Source organism: Mytilus edulis, chromosome 6 (assembly GCF_963676685.1).
Source record: "Mytilus edulis chromosome 6, xbMytEdul2.2, whole genome shotgun sequence".
NCBI classification, from domain to species: Eukaryota; Metazoa; Mollusca; class Bivalvia; order Mytilida; family Mytilidae; genus Mytilus; species Mytilus edulis.
The window spans coordinates 8,015,232-8,040,147 of NC_092349.1; the positions used below are offsets into that span (position 1 = coordinate 8,015,232).

A 24,916-nucleotide genomic window follows, 5' to 3' on the forward strand; every position below is an offset into this window, starting at 1 on the left:
TTTTCAATTGCACAGTATTGGGCAATAGCAAGAAATAATCTAATTGCACAATTTTGCACAATAGCAAGAAATTTTCAATTGGAGTTATCTTTCTTTGTCCAGAATAGTAGTTGAATCAACTTAAATCATTGTTTTATACAATATACAATGTATATTCACTTTTACTACCAACTGATAAATTAAAACAATCTTTACCATTCAGTGATAACAAGGACTTTTTTTACATTTTAATATTTTATGATGTATTTAAATGAGTAGTTATTGTTGCAAACTCCATTAGAAGTTTGAATTGAGATTAGTTTTGGAATAAGGGAAAGGGTAATGTGAAAAAACAAATTGTGGGGGGGGGGGGGGGGGGGGTTTCAATTTTTCAGATTTCATAAATAAAAATGAAAATTTCCTCAAACATTTTTTTGAGAGGATTAATATTCAACAGCATAGTGAATTGCTCAAAGGCAAAAAACATAGACCACAATCATTCTGTGTCAGAAACCTATGCTGTGTCAACTATTTAATCACAATCCAAATTTAGAGCTGAATCCAGCTTGAATGTTGTGTCCATACTTGCCACAACCGTTCAGGGTTCAACCTCTGCGGTTGTATAAAGCTGCGCCCTGCAGAGCATCTGGTTGTAGAAGTTACTATTAATTAAAATTAATTTTAACCATGACATTTTATATTTTAATATTTTAGAATGTATTTAAATGAGTAGTTATTGTTGCAAACTACATTAGAAATTTAAATTGAGATTATTTTTGGAATAAGGGAAAGGGGGAGATGAAAAAAAAAATTGGGGGAGGTGTTCAATTTTTCAGATTTCAGAAATAAAAGGAAAATTTCTTCAAACAGAAATCTATGAAATTTAAACGTAAGGTTTATGACCACAAAAGAAAGGTTGGGATTGATTTTGGAAGTTTTGGTCCCAACAGTTTAGGAATTAGGGGCCAAAAGGGCCCAAATAAGCATTTTCTTGGTTTTCGCACTATAACTTTAGTTAAAGTAAATAGAAATCTATGAAATTTTGACACAAGGTTTATGACCACAAAAGGAAGGTTGGAATTGATTTTTGGAGTTTTGGTTCTAACTGTTTAGGAATAAAGGGCCAAAAAAAGGCCCAAATAAGCATTATTCTTGGTTTTCGCACATCAACTTTAGTATAAGTTAATAGAAATCAATGAAATTTGAACACAAGGTTTATAAACTCAAAAGAAAGGTTGGGATTGATTTTGGGAGTTGTGATCCCAACAGTGTAGGAATTAGGGGCCAAAAAGGGGCCCAAATAAGCATTTTTCTTGGTTTTCGCACCATAACTTAAGTATAAGTAAATAGAAATCTATGAAATTTAAACACAAGGTTAATGACCATAAAAGGAAGGTTGAGATTGATTTTGGGAGTTTTGGTCCCAACAGTTTAGGAATAAGGGGCCCAAAGGGTCCAACATTAAACTTTGTTTGATTTCATCAAAATTGAATAATTGGGGTTCTTTGATATGCCGAATCTAACTGTGTATGTAGATTCTTAATTTTTGTCCCGTTTTCAAATTGGTCCAAATTAAGGTCCAAAGGGTCCAAAATTAAACGTAAAGTTTGATTTTAACAAAAATTGAATCCTTCGGGTTCTTTGATATGCTGAAGCTAAAAATGTACTTAGATTTTTTATTATGAGCCCAGTTTTCAAGTTGGTCCAAATCGGGGTCCAAAATTAAACTTTGTTTATTTTCTTCAAAAATTGAATAATTGGGGTTCTTTATTATGCCAAATCTAACTGTGTATGTAGATTCTTAATTTTTGGTCCTGTTTTCAAATTGGTCTACATTAAAATGCAAAGGGTCCAAATTTAAACTAAGTTTGATTTTAACAAAAATTGAATTCTTGGGGTTCTTTAATATGCTGAATCTAAACATGTACTTAGATTTTTGATTATGGGCCCATTTTCAAGTTGGTCCAAATCAGGACCCAAAATTATTATATTAAGTATTGTGCAATAGCAAGAAATTTTCAGTTGCACAGTATTCAGCAATAGCAAGAAATCTTCAATTGCACAGTATTGTGCAATAGCAAGAAATTTTCAATTGCTCAGTATTGCACAATAGCAAGAAATCTTTAATTGCACAGTATTGTGCAATAGCAATTAAGTATTTTCAATTGCACAGTATTGGGCAATAGCAAGAAATATCTAATTGCACAATTTTGCACAATAGCAAGAAATTTTCAATTGGAGTTATCTTTCTTTGTCCAGAATAGTAGTTGAATCAACTTAAATCATTGTTTTATACAATATACAATGTATATTCACTTTTACTACCAACTGATAAATTAAAACAATCTTTACCATTCAGTGATAACAAGGACTTTTTTTACATTTTAATATTTTATGATGTATTTAAATGAGTAGTTATTGTTGCAAACTCCATTAGAAGTTTGAATTGAGATTAGTTTTGGAATAAGGGAAAGGGTAATGTGAAAAAACAAATTGTGGGGGGGGGGGGTGTTTCAATTTTTCAGATTTCATAAATAAAAATGAAAATTTCCTCAAACATTTTTTTGAGAGGATTAATATTCAACAGCATAGTGAATTGCTCAAAGGCAAAAAACATAGACCACAATCATTCTGTGTCAGAAACCTATGCTGTGTCAACTATTTAATCACAATCCAAATTTAGAGCTGAATCCAGCTTGAATGTTGTGTCCATACTTGCCACAACCGTTCAGGGTTCAACCTCTGCGGTTGTATAAAGCTGGGCCCTGCAGAGCATCTGGTTGTAGAAGTTACTATTAATTAAAATTAATTTTAACCTTGACATTTTATATTTTAATATTTTAGAATGTATTTAAATGAGTAGTTATTGTTGCAAACTACATTAGAAATTTAAATTGAGATTATTTTTGGAATAAGGGAAAGGGGGAGATGAAAAAAAAAATTGGGGGAGGTGTTCAATTTTTCAGATTTCAGAAATAAAAGGAAAATTTCTTCAAACACTTTTTTTTTTGAGAGGATTAATATTCAACAGCAAAGTGAATTGTTCAAAAGCAAAAAAAAATGTTTAAGTTCCTTAGACCACATTCATTATGTGTCAGAAACCTATGAGGTGTCAACTATTTAATCACCATATTCAGAGCTGAATCCTGCTTGAATGTTGTGTCCATACTTACCCCAAGCGTTCATGGTTCGAAAACTGCGGTCATATAAAGCTGCGCCCTGCGGAGCATCTGGTTGTTTTTTTTATCTTGAATACTATTATAGATAGAGATAAACTGTAAACAGCAATAATGTTCAGTTAAATAATATCTACAAATAAGTCAGCATGACCAAAATGGTCAGTTGACCTCTTAAGGAGTTATTGCCCTTTATAGTCAATTTTTAACAATTTTCCTTAATTTGGTAAATCTTGGTAAGTTTTTACAAAATATTTTCCTCTGTAACGAAAGGGCCAAGTTCATTACAGATAGAGAAAAATGTAAGTAGCAAGAATGTTCAGTAAAGTAGGATCTACAAACACAATTTTGTCATGAATCCAGCTGTGTCCTTTGTTTAATATGCACATAGACCAACACCAAAGTGAGCGACACAAGCTCTTAAGAGCCTCTAGTTCTTGTTTTGTCAACATTTTAAAAGTTATCTCAAATATATCTATGAGGTCCTTAAAACATGTGTTGAATCATATTTTGAGGCCTTTTCCCCTAGGTCATAGTCCAGTGACTTTAAGTTAATTAGCTCAAATCATTTTGTCTGTTGGTATTACCATGATCACGTCGTTGTCCTCAATGAGGTCCTTAAAACATGTGTTGAATCATATTTTGAGGCCTTTTCCCCTAGGTCATAGTCCAGTGACTTTAAATTAATTAGCTCAAATCATTTTGTCTGTTGGTATTACCATAATCACGTCGTTGTCCTCAACGGCAGTGGGGTTACATTGTCTGAAGACATTTGGTTTCTGGACAATAACTTGAGTATCAGTAAATGGAAATCTATGAAATTTGAACACAAGGTTTGAAGCCAAGAAAGAAAGATTGGGATTGATTTTTGGGGGTTATGGTCCCAACAGTGTAGGAATTAGGGGCCTTAAAGGGTCCCAAATTAGCATTTTTCTAGTTTCTAGACAATAATTTGTGGAACAGTGCAATGGGGGGGGGGGGGGTATGGCTTAAACCGTTTAGGAATTAGGGGGAAAACAAGGGTTTTCTGGTTTAGGCCAATTAAAATTAATTGCTAGATTTTCATCCCCGCCCGCCCCGATTTTTTTTACTTTAACAAAAATACGATTTCCGGATTTTGGTCATGTCCGTTACTTCGGTACTTGCATGAAAATACGGATTTTTTGTGTTATTAAAATTTGCTGTTACAAAATATTATAATTTTTTATAAATTGAGGAATGTATCTCCCTCGTGCAAAGCTCTGATTCCTTTCACGGATTTGGCTATACTTTTTGGACCTTTTGGATTATAGCTCTTCATCTTTTATATAAGTTTTGGATTTCAAATATTTTAGCCACGAGCATCAATGAAGAGACATGTATTGTCGAAATGCGCATCTGGTGCAAGAAAATTGGTACCTTTATTCGAAACTTCCTGTTTCAAATTTCTTTTTTGTATTTCTTCGCCGGAGTAATCCCATCGAAAATGATTAAGTCGAAATATTCTGCTGCTCTATGATGACAACGTCATCTACCGAGAATAGAAATTGATAACGAGAAGGGCATAAAATATTCGAGTTACGAGTAAAACGCCTTGTCCTTGAACGCAAATTGCGGTAGTCACCGGTAGTCACAAGTGAATCGAAAATCGTGTTTTTTTCTTTATTTATACAATGACTTTGTGTCAGGAAATTTGGACTGTGAATGATATCCAAAGCGCAAGAATCGTAGAACAAATTGGTACAAAAACATGACTGGATTAAAGAAATGGACACAAGCACAAACTTGTTTGAATTATGACCGTATATTGGGAAAAAAATGTCGACAAACATGCATTTTAATTATAACAAGCCCTTCTTTTCACCCATGGCTTTTGTTTTTGTTGACAAACAGCAAACACCCTCTGTTACTGTCCCTACCATCAATTTAGTCATTAAGCCACAACTAATTTTTTGTTAAGTTCATGTTTTACATCATAATTTCTTTCAACACTGAGTTTACATTTTATTCTGTACTCGTAATACTTGTGTTGCATACAGTTGTGCCAAAACATTTAATTGATTTTATGACGACTACAAACCATTGCTTAGAAAGCAAAATAAATGTGGTGTAGGTATACTAGTAGTCTAACTGAAGACTGAAGATAGCATTTCTCTTCTTTTTGATGTCTACTGTAAATCCCCATAGAAAAAGATGACAAAATTCCAGTGGAATTCCACTGGAAAGCCACTGGCAAAATCAGTGGATTAACCACTGGATTCCAGTGGAATTCCAGTGGAATCCAGCGGTAAAAAATGTCTGGCATTCCACTGATCTACTGGAATTCCACTGATTTACCAGTGGCAACTCCAGTGGAATGCAACAAGTTCCAGTGGAATTCCAGAGGTATTTTCTTTGGCATTCCACTGATCTACTGGAATCTTCACTGGTAAATCAGTGGAATTTCAGTAGATTCCACTGGAATTATCACTGGTAAATCAGTGGAATTCCAGTAGATTCCACTGGAATTATCACTGGTCTATCAGTGGAATTCCAGTAGATCAGTGGAATGCCAGACAATTTCTCTCCAGTGGAATTCCAATAAAAAATTGTTGTATTGAATAATTTGCGGTCACAGTACTTGTTTTGGAAATTAGGGTTTCAGTAAATCATGCATAATGCTAACTCACAGTTTAACAAAAACAACCATAAATCTTTGTGGTATGATCATTCTTTAATCTTCACTATAAAAAATTCATTTCTACTGAAAGTACAAATATAATGAAGCAATTATAATATCCACACTATAAAAATTATACTGCATGAAAATTCCAATTTAAATAAAAAACTAAAAAGTTATGAGACATAGGATCAGCGTTTTCTTCAGAAAATTTGTTCAGATGGGGATATAATCACAAGCCCGCCTTGTTCTTAAATTGTATTAAAGAATACACCATTTTTGAAGGGGCATTAATTGAGAGGGATCTCCGTCATCCCTTGCTCTGAAGAAAACCCCTGAGGATGCCCCTATTGTTTTCTACACCTCTGAAACCGCTTGGCCAATTGGAACCAAACTTGGTCACAAAAGTCTTTGAGCGGTCCCATTTCAAAATTGTATCCGTCATGTCCACACATGATCCAAGATGGATGCCATTTTGGGAAAATGTATTCAAAGATCTCCTCTTCTGAATCTACTGTACCAGTTGGAACCAAACTTGGTGACAATGGTCCTTAGGTGGTTTTCTTTAAAAATTGTATCCGACATGTCCACACCTGATCCATTATGGCCACCAGCAGGGAACATAGTTTAACATTGGACCCTAGGGGAAAAGATTGCTCATTTTGTTCCAATTTGTCAAAAAACATGGACGGTTGCTGCTGTTGGGTATCCAACAGGTTACCAGGTGTGCGGCTCCAGGCTCCAGGGAGCCTCTGGTTTTATGCCTTATATATATTGTTTGTTCAATTATTACACGTTAATTTTGTATTTTTTTATTTTGTAATTAGAAATGTACATATGTCATTTGGGATCTATGCATTGTATCAGTATTTATGTTTATAATTCATAGATTTACTTAAATTATATAAATTTAAAAAGGGCATGTTGTTTGTTATATATTATATTGTTTGTTCAATTATAACTTAATTATATGTACATTTAAAATAAGATAATTTTTTTTCCTTTTGATAGTGACCCCCCTGCGAAATGATTATGAATAATTCATGAATTGTTCATAAAAGATTCATGAACAGTTAATGAACTAGACATGAACTACAAATGGACATGCATGTTCATGAACCAGTGAATAATGAACTATTCATGAACAGAAAGTGTTCATGAACTCTTTGGTTCATTAAAGTTCATGAACAAAAATAGTTCTTGAACTTTTATTATTCATGAATTGTTCATGATTTTATAGTTCATGAACACGCTTGTCCATTTGTAGTTCATGTCCTGTTCATGTATAGTTCATGAATTTTTTATGAATGATTCATGAATTTGTTCATGAAATATACCAGTCCATGAATCATTCATGAACACATGAACTACTGTGTTCATGAACTGTTCATCAGTAATTTAATTCATGAACATTGTTTGTCCACTTGTAGTTCATGAACTGTTCATCTAAAGTTCATGAAATTATTAAAAAGGATTTTCTTGAATATTCATTTTTGTGTTATTATCATAAGTAAACTTCTCTTCCTGTCTGTAATTGAAATTGCTGGACTTCCAACTAGAAATGCTACATAACATCTTGGTGAAGTTGTTCTGCTTGAAATTCTTCCCAGTTGAACAGATCTTTTAATCAATAAATGCATCTAAGTTTCCCCCTGCAAAATCAAAAATCACTCCACAAAGAATCAAAAGTCCTTGATATTTGTTTTAAATAAACACTCAAGATTAAACAGTTTCTAACAGGTATAATACAATGTAATAATTTAATTTAATAATTGTTGTTTTTATTAAAATATCAATAGAGTAAGATTAATAACATGAATACTACTTGCCTTTTCATGACATTTCAAATAATGTACCCCCCCCCCTTTTCCCCTTTTTAATTTGCCCACACACAATCATAAGAATGGCTGAAGCATGAATTATGTTTACCTTGAAATAAAATATATTGTACAAATCTATCAGTTATTCCTGAATGGAAAACATTAAACCAACACTGTAAAATGTAAAGGTAATTACTTTCACTTTCTGGTGTTTTATATTTATTATAATTAATCAATAATTATTATAATGCTTCAACAAATAGTTATTCAGCAAAAAAAATAATCAAAAATATATATAATTTACTTATCTGATAACAAATCTGCTTTATTTTGACAGCTATATTACTTCATCTTCATTTGTATTGTAAGCGTCAAAACCACCATTTTGCTGACGTAATTATGACGTTTTTCTATTCCCAGTCACTTGTAATCATTTGTCTGCATTGCAATCTTTTGTCAAAGTCATTGAAGCGTTTTACAATAGGTAAACGTAATTCATTAAATATGAGCTATTGGATTCCTTAGAATCCAAAGTAAAACATAGTAACCAAGGTGTCGAATCACTGCATGTCAAAGCCAACGTAACTGACAATCAACTAAAAAAAATTACTGAAAATCAGGAAGGTATCATGGCTAAATTGGATGAAATTTCTGAACAACTATTAATTAAAACATCTAATGAAGAATCCAGTGTCGACAATATTTCCAATACTAGTGAGAATATTGAGAAACACATTGATATCAAAAACACAGATAGCCTAAATTCTAAAAGCAAACCCATGCAACAACAAGAAAATGGGCAACTGACTCCAAAGATTAACAAAATGCCTCTGAAAAATAATTTAGATGATAAATTATCACAATGCGATAATCTTTTACTAAGTGACTCAATATTGAAGAGGATTACCCCTAGCCAATTTTCTCCAAATGAAACCACAAAGAAAAGATACATACGAGGTGGTGCAAATACTTGCACACAGTTCATTAACAACAATGGTGAAAACTTCCGTCCAAAAAGAGTGTTAATACACATTGGTACACGTGACGTGCAAAAAGATGGCGTCAACAAAAATGAATTCAAACTTATGTTTGAATCTATCATTAAAACATGGCCAACCTCGGACATTTACATCTTACCAATTCTATATAGGAAAGATATTGAAAACCTTACTATTGATGAAGCAAACGACAGGATAATATCCGTAGCTCATGACTATCCATCTTTCAACATACTCAAATGTTTTATACCCACAGACGATATGTTCTTCGACTATGTACACCTCAATGACAGCAAAGGTATACCTGCAATTGTGAAATTTTTGAAGCGCCAGATGAAGATCCCATTCACGCAAGCTAACACACCACCAAGGATTAGTAACAAACCTAGTGTGTATCACGGCGAAACGAAAAACTACAGACAAAACAAGGCTGACATTAATAACAACAATCAATACTCATGCACCGCCGCACAGAAATCCGTACTATAACAATAATACAGGCCAACCACTACTGAGGAATCCATACAATAACAATGGTCAATACCAACCACCAATTGAAAACCCAAATTATAACAATAGTCAATACCAACAATCGCGTGGAAAAAGTCAATACCAACTACCAATGGAAAACCCAAATCATAACAATAGTCAATACCAACAATCGCTCGGAAATAGTCAATACCAACCACCAATGGAAAACCCAAATTATAACAATAGTCAATACCAACAATCGCGTGGAAAAAGTCAACCAATGGAAAACCCAAATTATAACAATAATCAATACCAACAACCGCTAGGAAATCCACCTGGTCCACCCTTCAACATGCCATACTTCAACCCTTGGCTTTTCAGACCTTGGAACATGCCACCAGCTATGCAGAGAATGGACTTCTAATAAATATTTTCTTTATTAATTTGTGAGTGAACCATTCTGATTCTCATTGTTAACTGTCAGAACTGTATTATTTTTTTATATATTATTTTTTTTTTTTTTTTTTTTTTTTTACTTTGTTTATTATTTCTTTTGGTTGTTATTCATTTTACATTGAAAATATGAATTGTGTATCATATATTAATATAACATTATATTTGTACCATTATGTATCTTGATATCATTTACATATATCCTGTGTACATTGATTCTAGTCATTGCCTATGCATCATCAACAGTTAATATATCTTCATTTTATTTTTATGTATCTTTTTATCAATCTTTTTCTTCAAGCTTACTTATGAATTAGAGTTATCCCTCTTTACACCAAAAATGTCAATAATTGACCTCTTAATGCACCTATAAAGTAAATTGTTAACTTTTTTTTGTTTTTTGTTTTTTGTTTTTTTGTTTGTTTTATTTCTTATATTATTATTTAAAGGTACTTAGACCATAGGACATTCATTAAGGTATTTAATATCTCCATTTATAACCAAACCAACATCTAAACACATACAATCATGTCATAAAAAATCCAATTTATTACAAAACTTCCCAACATCTTACCATCATTGATTCTTTAACAATGACCACGAATAACCTGAAAATTGGTTTATGGAATATCCAGGGCTTAAATCAAGACAAAATTAAGGACCCTACTTTTTTGAATATTATATCTAATATGCATCTATTTAGTTTAATTGAAACATGGAGTGACAGTGGAACTACTTTGAATATACCAGATTATGCACTTATTTGCAACAGTAGTCGATATAAACATAAAAAAGCAAGGCGTAATTCTGGTGGAATTGCAATATATGCCAAACTTTCTTTGATCAAAGGTTTGACTAAGCTTCCTAATGAACATAGTGATATCCAGTGGGTAAAGCTTAACCATAAGTTTTTTAATCTTCCAAAAGATATATATCTTGCTTTTATCTATTTTTCCCCAGAAAATTCTTCTGGGCAACCAAAAGATATTGAAGAAATGTATTCAAAGTTACTCTGTAATATAGAAAACTATAGTCAATATGGTGAAGTATTGATTCAAGGCGATTTTAATGCCTACACTAGCACAACACCAGACTTTGTATACTCTGATGAATCTATTTATCCTCATGCTGAGGATGATAGCTATATATATGATATAGGTACACCAAGAAATAATCTTGATCATAAAAGGCCAAATAAGAGTGGCAAATTATTAATCGAGCTTTGTAAAGAAGCTGGGCTACGAATTTTGAATGGTAGAACAATTGGCGATCTACTTGGTAAATGTACTTGTATAAAATATAATGGTTCTAGTGTTGTTGACTATGCAGTTGCATCTGCAAACTTATTACATGTTTATGCCATAAATAGTTTTACTGTGCATGACTTTACAACATTATCAGATCATTGTGCAATAAGCTGTAGCTTGTTAACATCTTTTTATGACAATACTAAAACCCAACAAGCATATTTAAAACCACTCCCAGGTAAATTTTTATGGGATTCAGAAGCTATAAATCGTTACTCTACACTAATACAGGATAAAAATACAAGTACCAAACTCAGGAAATTTCTCAGTACAAAATACTTAAATTGTAATGAGGCTGTTAATGACTTAAACACAATTCTTCAAGAAACAGCTTTGGCTTCGGCCAAATTTATCAAAGGGCGCCTTAAAAAGCAAACAAATAAACCAAAAAGAAAACCCTGGTTTTCAGGTTCATGTGATGACTTATATAAAACTGTTAAGCACTATGCCTTTCTTATAAATAAATTTCCATTTAATGGAGCTTACAGAAAAGAATACTACTCTTATCGCTCAAAATTGAGGCGAAAATGTAAACAAGAAGAAAAATTATACAAGAATAAAATATGTTCTGATCTGTCCAATAATATCAAAAGTGACCCAAAATCCTTCTGGGACTTACTTAATAAATTGAAACGAGCATCAGAAAATAATACTACTGAAAAACTGGACGAGCAAACATTCTATAACTTCTTCAAAAATTTAAATTCTTGCGAGGCTCAACCAAAGGACAATAAATTTCACAAAACTATCCTTAAAAAATTAGATGAGCTAATAAATGCACTAAAAAACAATAATATAAATATGTCATATAACCAACCAATAACATCAGATGAAATAATCAAAGCCTCTAAAACCTTAAAAAATGGCAAATCCAGTGCAAAGGACTTGATTTCAAATGAAATGATTAAATATGGTATACCTGTACTAGTTGACCCTTTAACTAAATTATTTAACCTAATTTTCAAAAAAGGAACATTTCCTAAGGTATGGAATGAAAGTTTCATTTCATTAATACACAAAAAGGGCAATAAACTAGACCCTTCAAATTACAGAGGTATTTCTATAACCTCCAATCTTGGAAAATTATTCAATAAAATTATATATATGAGAATTACAAAATTCATGAATGAACACAACATTATTAGTGAAAACCAAATTGGATTTAAAGAAAAATCCCGTACCTCAGATCACATATTCACCTTGAAATCTATTATAGAACAAAAGAAAAATAAGAAACAGAAGGTGTTTGCTGCCTTTGTTGATCTCAGAAAGGCCTTTGACACAGTTTGGAGAAATGGATTATTTTATATCCTTTTAGAACTTAAATTACCCTGTAAACTTTTTAATATAATTCATTCTATGTATGACGATACTACATGTAGAATTAAATTCCAAAACGGTCTCAGTGAAGAATTTATCTCCAACCGTGGCGTTAAACAGGGAGATGTTCTCAGTCCTTTATTATTTAATCTTTACATAAATAATTTAGTAAAAAGTCTCCAAGATGCTAATACAGATCCCATTGTAATTGGAGATACAACAATAAATTCCCTTTTATTTGCAGATGATATAGTTTTATTATCAAATTCTGAAAAGGGACTACAAACAGCTTTAAATGTTCTTAGTGTTTTTTGTAAATGCTGGAAACTAGAAGTCAACATAAACAAATCAAAAGTCATTATATTTAACTCAAATGGAAAAACCCATAATAATTTTTTTAAATATAATAACGAATTCCTGGAAACCGTCAAATCATACTGCTACCTTGGCATGACACTGCAGCACACAGGAAATCTAAATCTGTGCAGCTCATTGCTTGTTGAAAAGGGTAGAAAAGCACTTTTTAAAATAAAAAAAACAATTGGACTAAATAACCAATGCAAGCTATTAGAAAAATTATTTGACTCCCTAGTTGTGCCTATTGCTCTATACGGTAGTGAAGTATGGGGAATAGGCAAACAACACAGGGATTCAGATCCCTTTGAACACTTGCAGTATAAATTTATTAAAGAAATTCTAGGAATACATTGTAAAGCATCAAATGCTGCATGTTTAGCCGAGCTAAATAGATTGCCTTTATATACATGAATAGAATTTTCAGCAATAAAATATTGGCTTCATATACTTGAATCAAATAATTCACTTGCCCTAAAAATATATAAAGCAACTGAAAAAAATAACTCTTGGATAATAAATATGAAAAATCTCATTTCAAGACTTGGTTTTCATTTTATTAATCTAAATCCTATTGATATTAAGATGTATTTAAAACACATTCAAGAGAGAATCAACGATATAGCCTTCCAAAAGCAAGAGACTGACATCAATCAAAATAAAAAAATGAACTTTTTTAATATACTTTATAAACCAAATAAAAGACCCTCGTATGTTGATCAATGCAAATCCAAAAGTGATAGATCAACATTATGTAAATTGAGGTTAAGTGCTCATACTTTATCTATTGAAAGAGGGCGATATCTAAAAATACCAAGGCAGAATAGGGTATGTCTTTGCTGTAACAATGGAGACATTGAAGATGAACTTCACTTTCTTTTAAAATGTTCCTCCTATAAATATGTGAGAGATAACCTTATTAAAAAATTAAATAATGTTCTATTGAACAACAAATTTTCTTCCTTATCATATAACTTACTTATATCAATTCTAAATAGTAATTCCCAAACAATATTAAAAATTGTTGTCAACTATTTGAATGAATGCTTGTTGGTGAGAAACTCATTATTAAAAGGTACTTGATTTTTGTAATAATGTATATGCTTCTCATTTATTTTTTATATATTTCTCTCATAATTATCCACTGTCACTCCTTCATTGTATATATATGTTATTGTAGTTAGTCTTTAATTTGTTGCCATAACCATTTATTGTCAATGTGTTAGTGCTAATAAAGTTATCTTATCTTATCTTATGATAATTATTGACACCGGTCTGCAATGTTTGGGAAAGAATGAATTGTCATTAATCTGGGCTTTGTTTCCAAGTTCCTCTATGTGCCGTATGATGGTTAAGAAAGGCACATGTTTGAACTTGGAGAGACAATCAGAAATTACATCTTTAGAAGAAAGAAATTAAGTTTACCATTGTCATGATTGTAAAAACGAAACATGAGAAACATCTCCAGCTCAAAGTAAGTTACAAAACTTCAAAGTTAGTCCCAAATTTTGTATGACTCTCAAAATGTAACACTCTTCTGGTGTAGTATGAAAAAAAAAAGAAAAAGGTGCTGAGCTAATTTCTGTTGTTCAATGAAAAGGAAATATTTTTTATGGACATACTTTTGCTTATAATTACTTAAGCTTACACTACATTTGTAAACACATTTGTATCACATGTATTGAAGTAATATGAGGCTCTACCTGCATGCTGTGAAAGGGAACTAATCAAATCTGTATGATTTTTTTTTAATTTTGCCTCTGCCATAGCGGAGGGGGCAATACGTTTTACCCTTGTCCCTCTGTATAGATGTACATGTACGTCCCAAAGTTGGTTTCAATTCTTTAAACTTTTGGGGAGTCGCAGCACAGCAAAAGTGAGTATATCAGTGGTTGTCGTTTGTTTAAGTGTTATTTGTTTTTCGTTCATTTTTTCACATAAATAAGGCCGCTAGTTTTCTCGTTTGAATTGTTTTACATTGTCTTATCGGGGCCTTTTACAGCTGACTATGCGGTATGGGCTCAATGCTCATTGTTGAAGGCCGTACGGTGACCTATAGTTGTTGATGTTTGTGTCATTTTGGTCTTTTGTGGATAGTTGTCTCATTGGCAATCATACCACATCTTCTTTTTTATATATTTATATTTTTAATGCTTTTTGATAAACAAACATGTACATGTATTTACACTTTTGCTATTCAACTGAATTTTGTCTCAAAATGATCTCAAGATCTGTAAATGAATAACCTGGAGGTCATGCTAAAAGCACTTTAATTGTGATGTCATAATACAATGTATAGATGTTTATGAGAACTTGTATGACAGTCAAATTTATGAATTTATTTATGAACTTAATGAATTCATTTATTCATTAAAAGTTCATAAAATGTTCATGAACATGTGTTATGAACAATTTATGAACATTATGAACTGACTCACAGTTCATTAAAGTTCAGAAAATATTCATGAACTGCATTTTATGAACTATTCATGAACTAAATTCATGAACAAACTTAATGAACTCATTATGAACAGTCATGCATTGTTCATGAACATTCATGAACAGTTCATGGTGGTTCATCAGTTCATGAATTTCATCTCGCAGGGGTCCAGTGGTATTCCACTGATTTTTTTTCCCACTGGTATTCCACTGATTTTTTTTTCCACTGGTATAATTTATTCAAAATTCCAGTGGAATGCATCTTTCCACTGGAATTTCAATGGTAACTCAGTTGTCCAGTGGTATACCACTGGATTCCAATGGTATACCACTGGTTTCCACTGGAATACCAGTGATATTTTCTATGGGGATAGGTTTCTAAAGCGGCAATTGCATGTATAACAGTGGTTGCCAATCAGGGATTTTTATTTAAGAGTTTGAAAAATAATGAAGGATTCCTTATACAGCATGTATATACATTATACAAGCTTGTTTCCCATCAGCATATACCCCGCGGTATGAAAAACTCATTACGAGGGTTTCATATGAAATAGAATTTAAAAAATAAAATCCTCCCACCCGCCCCATTTTTTTCAAAAAATTGGATGAAAATCTACTAATTAATTTTTGTTGGCCTTAATAGACAATTACTTTAGTATTTGGTCTTTGGATCTCTATGAAATAGATATTGGAACATGAAGCATTATATAATGGATAGCATTCTATTGATTTATGATATTTTGCAGTATATTGAAGTGAACAATATTTTTGGATTTTGATTTTGAGAAAGCTTTGATTCTATATGTTGGGATTTTTGGTATAAGTATTACAATTTATCTTGCTACATGTATAAAAATTACATTTGTTTCGTATGCTGAATCTTACTGTGTGTTTGGTTGTTGGGGGTATTTTCTAATTGGTCCAAATTTTACATTGCTTTTAAATAATGTAAAGTCATGGATTTTTTTAGCATTAAGAAATACCTCCCTTACAATGGTTTTGTTATAAAGAAATGTTGTATTGTCTTGCGGTGATGAGCTGTCAATTTATTTTTAGAAGTTGCTATTAAATGCTGATGAACATGATGAAGGTATATTAGATTTAAGCTATGATTATTTTTATTTATGTTTTAATACTTTTATGATGCATTTAAATGGAGTTTTATGGTTGCAAACTCCACTGGAAATTTGAATTGAGATTATGACCATATCTTGAGGGAAAGATTATGTTTTTTATCCTCAAGATAAAGGGGGGATGGGGGGTAAAAAAAATTTTTTTGGGGTGGTCAATATTTCTTCAAGATTTAATATTCTTTGAATATCGTCTGAAAGCAGATTTCCTTAGTATTGTGCAACCACACAGTGAGTTGCACAAAAGCTAGAGATTCAATATATATTCAAATCATATAACTAATTCTAAGTTCTTTGACAACAGTTATTTTGTGTTAGAAACCTATTATCATGATTATGTTTCAAATATTTAATAACAATCCTAATTTAGACCTGTATCAAACTTGAATATTGTGTCCATTTTTGCCAAAACCATTGGTTGGACCTCTGCGGCTATATCCAGCTGTGGTGGGTTGAAGCAATTTATTAGAATTTGATAAGTTTATCAATCTAATTATTGTTTACCCCCACTGTAAAAGGGGGGGGCATTTTAAGTTTTACCCTTGTCCCTCTGTACATCCCAAAATTGGTTTCTGTTCTTTAGCTCTAGTTTGCATCAACCAAATGTTATGAAACTTATACACAATGCATATTACCACAAAACACAGATCTTGAATTTTGTTGGCATCACTTGTTTTTTCTTCAAAATATTGATCTAGTAATTTTTTCCAAATTGAAGATATCTTCCTTTGTTCATGGTTAAATATATGAATCAACTACAATCAATGCTTTATACATACAATGCAATGTTTAATTTTGACTCCCTCTGATAAATAAAATTTGTTCACCCTTCAGTGCTAACATGCACTTTGTTTTACTATATATGTAAGAAGGGACATCATCTGTGTCCCATGGACACATTCCCCATTTATTCCAAAATGTAACACTACACATGCAACAAGGTATGAGTGAAATCTGCATTCAAAATTTAAAAAAAATCTGCATTCAAAATAAAAAAAAAATCTGCTTGATCAGAATATTTTTTTGGGGAACAAACTGTTCAATATTTCTTGAACTTAAATGGTCTTTCCCTAAACAAAACCAACATCTTCAAATTCAGCTTCTGAAAGCATTATGAAACACCATCCAAACATCGCACATATTTAAAATAGTCCTAACAATATAAGTGTTACCATAAAGTTGTTTTTTTCAGTGTTGAAATAGGAAGCTCAGGTTTCTGAGCTTTTTTTTTTAACTAAAAGATAGGACAGAAATAACTTGATAGATTATTTTATTTCTTTGTAGATTTATTCCAGTTATGGATGGACTCTATCCATTGTTACAGTAGACTGGAAGAGGACAAAAGTAATTCGACTGACAGCCAGACATTAGATGATCTTGATCCACCAGTAGTTATTGTTGGTACTTGGAAAGATACATTGACCCCTAATGTAGAAGAGGTATTGAAAATACACAAATGTTTATAGGTTGCAAGCACACTTTTACTGTTCTTTCATTTTTTTCACGGCCATCATGTTTTTACTGATAGTGTAGCGTAATTAGATCAACATTTTGACAATATCTAATGAAATTACTTTATCAGTATTAAGATTTGAAGTGTTTTCAGGAAAAGCACATCCTTAATCACATTTTACAAAAGTTGTGTTCTTACAATGATTTATTTAATATAATATACACGTAGTTATATGATTATTATATATGTTTATACATCTTTAGTATTTACTTCTTGTTTCCAAATATGTTCACAGCATGTATTTATTTGTAAAGATCAAACTAACAAACAAGCATATTTTGTTTGTAGATTGACGATGCTTGCAGAGAAAATATGTCTAAGTTTACAGAGAATATGTCAGAAGATGAACTAAGACATATAAGGCAAGAATACTTCATTTCCAATACAGAAGATGATCCCAGTGTATTCCACCATATCCGAGAAGACATCCTAAGCTTAGCCAGAAAAATGAAAACATGGAACAAAGTTTACCCCTTAAAATTTATTCAGCTGGAAAAAAGACTTCAAGAGAAAAAAAAGGAGTTACCAATTATTTCCTTTGATGTGATTAAGCACATCTCTACTGATACACCTAATCCACTTAATGAGGAGGAACTTAGATTGTTCCTGGAATTTCACCATGAGATCAGAGCTTTAGTTTATTTCAAAGATCTTCCTTCTTACATTATTTTAGATACACAGTGGCTGTCTGATGCTTTTAGATGTATAGTCACAGCACAGAAATTTAGAGCTATTAGTACTAGAAATAGAAAAAAATGGGATGAATTGTATAGTAGAGGCATATTACATAGTGAGGTTTTAGACGACATATTTAAAAAAAGTGAAAACATTTTTTCAAAACACAAAGATCACATCCTGAACGTAATGGAGAAATTTGATATCATTATACGTCCTAACACATGTTACATATCAGAAAATCAAAGAGATGCTGGTGATGACAAACCTCTCTATTATGTACCGTGTATGATTAAATCAGAACCGGAGTGTGATATATACGAAATGTTTAATGTTACAGAAAACACATGTACTAAGTCCACCTGGTTATGTTATAAGTTTAGGTTTCTTCCACCTCATTTAATGAATCATCTAATTGCATCACTGTACAGGGAATATAAAGTTGCAGAAGTTGTCACTAAGGAACAGAAAAGACAAATTGCTCTTTTCGGGAGCTCAGCTGTCTTTGAGTTAAAGAAAACGACAAAGTTAGAAAAATTATATATAATGAAATGTCCAAATTGGTTTCAAATTCAGGTTTGGCAATTTGGAAAAGGATGTGAAGGAGGTATGTACAAATACATTGATGACTTCGTGACAGAGGAAATTGTCAAGATAATAAGCACAAGATTTAAGATGTCTAATGTGAATTTTGAGAAAAAATGGGAATGTGGCCTTACAAATCCCGAGTCTGTTACAGGATCAAATGATTTTAGTGAAGAGCATATTACAGAATATTACTGTGAGACATGTACATGCACCCATATATACATTGGTGAATGGCAAGATCTGAAAAGTAGAGTACCTTGTGTAAGTGAAATATGTATTCATGAAGCTTTAATTGAAGGAGAGGTGTATATTAATTAACCTGTGTGAAGAGATTTGAAAAGTCATGGTCCCAAGGTTTTAATTACCAAAATGTTCAAAGGACTGAATGGCACATGTTTGGAATCTTTTCTGTTGGTTCTTCTTTATACGTGTCCTACTGATATTTTATCTCTAGAAGTTAGCATGAAAGCCTGTTTACAAAAATGAAATGTAGCATATCATTATTACCTTTATACATGTAAGTTTGATCTGTGTACTCAAGTCTAAATGCTTGATTTTCATTTGCTTAGGGACTTTCCATTTAGAGTTTTCCACAGAGTTCTGTATTTTTATTGTTTTACTTCTTTCCACCAGAACTCCAAATACATAATGTGAATCCCTTTTGAGTATTGTGTATTTTTTGTTGCTTTTTAACTTGCAGGGAAGAGACATACAAACATCTGTTATAGCTTACCTCTATTTGGCATTTGAATTACATAACAGGAGAATAGATACTGAGGCAGCACCATTAGTCCAATATCTTTATTTAATTATTAAGGGACATATAAAAGAGAGGCGAAAGATACCGAAAGAAAGAGACACTCAAATTCATTAGTTGAAAATAAACTGACAATCAGCCTAGCAAAAAAAGAAAAAGACTCATAAGATATACATGTACAACAGCACATACAACACAGCATAGAACACTAAACACTTCGAAACATGAACCCCACAAAAAATGAAATGTAGCACACATTTCAAAGAAAGTAGTGAACCGCCAATACTGATAAATATCATTTTGTTAACTATTTCAGCTGCCCCAGAGTTGTGAGATTAAACCAGTATCGAATCCTAAAACAGAAAGCATCAGTCAAGTCCAAACAACATCCTCTAAGGTAACAAGCAAATGTTGCAAATTATTGTTGTTGATCATTTTCAATATTTTACATAGATATTACTATACAATGTAAATAAAGTTTCATGAAAGATTTCTAAATTTGATAAAAAGTAAAAATTTGATAAAGCTTGATATAAACTCGTAATTTCAATATAATGATAGATGAGCTTATTCAGAATTTATTATTTTGCTATTTAAATGGATATCAAATGGCATTGAAATGTTTCTTGTTTTTAAACATATATTGTTGTTCTTACCTTTGACACCTTTTCAGTAAGGTGTCCAGTGTTTGCTGCCTACGTCAATTGTTTTAAACATAAGATGTTATTTGTATTTGTGTCCACTTCATAATGCAATCACATTTGATGTAAAGGACATAATTATATTCATTTGAAAAATAAGAGTGTTGTTCAAGAACTCAAGCTTTCCCATTGCCACAGAGAAGAAATAGTTTGTTAATACAATGCAGGATGGACCAGCTGCCAAATTCATATTTATCGCTTGTTCATATCACTATTTACTGTGATAAGAAAATTATCTCTGTTTGTGTGAAATACTGATAACAGTTGTTTGTGATCGGTAAATATAAAAAGCACATGAAAAAATTAAATCAATCATAGTAAAAATACACATTTGTGATAGCATATCAAATGTATTTTTAATAAAACGAATCTGATCATATCAATTTTCATTGAAGATCAATGTGCTGTTTCCATATAAATTGGTCTGGTAATATTGTGTTAAAAAGATTATTTGCTTGTTTTGTCAATTGATGCTTTGAACCATTAATAAGTTAATCAATTTCATCAAATGTTTACATTTAAATTTATTTAGAGGATAAATGAATCTTTTATGTATAAACATAGCTATATATGTTCCAGACCGTATGAGTATTTGGACCGTACGTGTACTGTCTGACTAATATTAAGAAGTTGGCAAAGTTAATTAGATGCATATAACAGATCAATATAACTTAATTCTCAAATTGATATAAAAAAGTAATTGTAATTGAAAAAAAAACACTTTTATATTTTATTGATTTAAAAAATTCATCTAATTGAATCTGTTAATCTCTTGTATTTAGCATGTCGATAACTCAGTAAAATAATTGAATTATGATCACTAAAATTGAAAATATTGGAAGTAAATATATTGTGAGAGGACAATTGTTTTAGAATATTTAGCAACTTTACAAAAAATGCAAATGCTAAGGAACATACACGAACTGCAAAAATGTAAATGTAAAAAATATTAGTATGTTACTTGTGGTAGCAAGTGTAACATTGGTTGAGAGTACCAAAATTAGGATCAAGATATATACAATTAAACAAAATATTTAATTTCAATTGTACATTTGTTAATTTTATCCGTGTAATTGTAGTAATATTAATTAGTAAATCTAAAAATAAAGATTGTGATTAATGTTAGTTTGTTTAAATTTAACCCATTTGATCTGATAACATGTATAGTTAGCTGGTTAGCTCGTACTGGACCATACACGTATACTCATACAGTCCAACTGTACGAGTATACGTATACAGTCCGGACCGTACGCGTACAGTCCAAATACTCATATACACATAATATTTCATTCTGATAAAATAAATAGATGCAAAATCTGTACACAATCACCAGTATAAGTCTATAAAAAAAAAAAATTTAAACCACCAGCTCCATATAGAGATAACTGTCTTAAACTAAAAATAATGTGTTGTTCATTCCCCAAAAACTCTTACTACATACACAGAAGGTTAGATAAAGATATAAGAAGATGTGGTCTGAGTGCTAATGAGAATACTCTCCATGCAAGTCACAATTGGTTAATAGTAAATCATTATAGGTCAAAATACAGCCTTCAATAGGAAGCATTGGCTCACACTGAACAGCAAGCTATGAAGTACCCTATTGATGACAGGGATGGGGTAATTAAAAATGTAATGGTAATTAAGTGTAATGCATTACACTTTTCCATGTAATTGCATGTAATGTGTAATTGAGCATTTTTTTAATTACATGTAATGGTAATTTGATTAATTACATTGAAAAAAGCATGTAATGCTCAATTACTTTTGAATTACATTTCAATTACATGTACTTTTATGGTGTTAAAGATAAGGATTTGTGTTTAATTATACAAATTTTAAAATAATATGTACATGTATTTTTCAAATGTTGATATCACATGCTTTTTTAATATATAAAGTCTGTAATTTATTTTGAAGTTTTTATATCATTTATTTGAACTACAGATTTTTTTAATACTCTTATAATTTACAAAATGTGAGAATCATATATTAGTGTTGTTCAGTTTTTAAGAAAGATCTTTTAACTAAATAGATTGATAATTAATTAATCAGCTTGTTAAACAAAACACAAAAATGTGTCACTGTAAAACATCTTTCTTAGACAATTTCAGAATTGAATCACTGCATACAATCATTTTGTCAAATTAGTATACACAAAAGGATTATAGAAATAAAAATTAACAGCTGTAAAAACAAACAGCAATTAATCAGATTAAAATGTCCAGAGGCAATGCCACTATTACATATATTTTATCTAATTAGCAAAATATTGCTTATATTTAGACATTATATATATACATTGTTTGTACTAAAATTTATTTTTCAATATTGTGACAAGCACACTTTTTAATATTTTTTAAGTAAAATAAAAAAACATTTCTAATTCATCTATAATTTCTTTATTCATATTATGTTTAATTCAAATGAGTTCATTTCTGCGATGTCAAAATGCCTTTTGTAAATAGGAACAAATTCCCTCTCCTATCAATATGATGATCTTCTAATCATAAAACTTCCATGTTCTGATCAAGCAATATCTAGCACATTAGCTTCTGTCGAAAGATTATTTACAATTGCTGTTTTCAGACCAGACAGATTCAGACTAAATGACAAAACATCAAAATAACTAAATTAAATGATTATCAAATGCAACACTTAAACTATGCTTACATGAATATTTTACACATGCATTATATATACATGTAAAAGATTGTTAAAAAAGATCATGATGAAATGTAATGTGTAATTTATGGTGACTTGAATAACACCGGTATCACTCAGATTACAATTCTACCTTGACAGGTAAGTTTGTATGTAGCCTATAAAATACTTATTTAGCCTTGAGAATTGAAAGGTCAGTTTCCCATTCATACAATAGAGGTTGATAAATTTGGCTTCATGCCATTTACCTTGTCCAAAATTAAGATCACTTTATTGTTATTGTGATATTGTTAAAGTACAAAAGAACCCTATATTCTGACCAATACTTAAAACTTTGTGCATCTTGATTTAATTGTTAAAAATCTGTTAATGTTGAATTTTAGGGGTTATTTTAGGCCTTTTAATTGCATATTTCTTTACATGGTAGTTTTTTTTTCAGATATAAAAAAAACTATCTGCTTGACTGTTATAGAAATAGACTATGCTTGCAGGGTCTTGTTTTTTGTTTACACCAAATCTGACAGATTATTATTAAGTTGCAAAAATATTTTAAATGAGAGCTGAAATTTTTCTATCTTTAAATGTGCATTGAACAATGTTGAAGGTTAAAATAATCATAATGTGAACAAGAATGAAGAAAACATCTTGGTCCCAAAAAAAAACATCATCAACCAGATATATATAATATTCCAAATTTTAATCTATTATACTAATATCAGTTGAAATCTCAAGCCACTATTTTGCATGTTTACAATGTAGGTCATGTCCCAACAGAAAATCAATGTATTTGACAGTACAATGTACTCTTATAGTGCCTAACAAGATTGTGTGAGTTTGACGAAATTGACCTTAAAACGATCGTATTGTCTTTTGATGTCCAAAAATAGGCAGATCGTACATATAAAGACTTTATCTAATGACTACATACATTTGGGATTTATTATTATTATAATATTCGAATGAAACTGAAAAATGTATTTTTTTGTTAAGATAAACAATAATTTTACCTGGCGTAGCCGTGCGTAAAATGTTTTTCTGTATTTATCTTCGAAAAATGGCGTTTTTAATGGAATAGAACGTAGAAACAGTAAACTTTCCCTTTTTTCTCCGTAATAGGCTATCAAAAATATTTTATCTAATGTGAATTCGGAAAATTATGTGAAAATATAAAAAAGTGGCAATTGTTACCTTTCACACCTTAAGTTTCATTGATAAAACGTAATATGGACTGGTCCAGTGTCCAGTATGCGGGTCATTTAATTTACTTTACACATTCACGCACGGTCTGATTTAATCAATATACTCGTACGAAAAGCATGAACAGTTTGAAGGTAATCAAAAAAACTTAATCCAATCAAATTGCATAAGATTCAATAACAATGTCCAGTCCAAATTATTATAAGTAATAGGGGTAAACTGGGTAGGGAGAAAATGACGATCTGTATTGGTATAGTTTTTGGACAGTTTTGCTACAATTTCAAAAATATATCGATCTGTATTGGTATAGTTTTTGGACATTTCATTGGCGTATTCAAAGCTATAAAAAGTTTGAGCTTCAAAAGTTCACACAATTATTGACTTTATACAGAAAATTCGTCCTTGTAAAACATTTAATAGTTCACAATTGGTACGTGATTTTAAAGTAAAATTATTTCATAAAACACTGCAAAAAATTTCATTCATATTGATAAAGTGGTATCGTCATAAAGTGCGTTGAAATGAACAGTGGTATAGCAAACATCGAATTCCCTCACAAAATGTTATCAAACACTATAGCACAAACACATAAGGTCACTGTGAAATAGACATCTAGGGCAAGAAACAGTCAGTTATGCCAAACCAGTTTGACTAGATGTCTAGTTTAAAACCAGTTTGACTAGATGTGTCCTATATTTTGACAATGTAAATGACATGAGGACCTGCATGGGTTTTT

The 24,916-nt window shown here is 31.1% G+C and overlaps 1 protein-coding gene across 2 annotated transcripts in view; it reads left to right on the forward strand.

The window, feature by feature from the left end:
* The window catches only part of LOC139527045 (uncharacterized), a 65,338-nt gene that overhangs the window by 37,058 nt on the left and 3,364 nt on the right, over window positions 1–24,916 (forward strand). For both annotated transcript variants that reach the window (XM_071322299.1, XM_071322298.1), the window contains 3 exons: window positions 17,370–17,524; window positions 17,887–19,122; window positions 19,935–20,015. In XM_071322299.1, coding sequence (XP_071178400.1) covers window positions 17,370–17,524; window positions 17,887–19,122; window positions 19,935–20,015 — 1,472 coding nt within the window. The remainder of the gene's footprint in view (window positions 1–17,369; window positions 17,525–17,886; window positions 19,123–19,934; window positions 20,016–24,916) is intronic.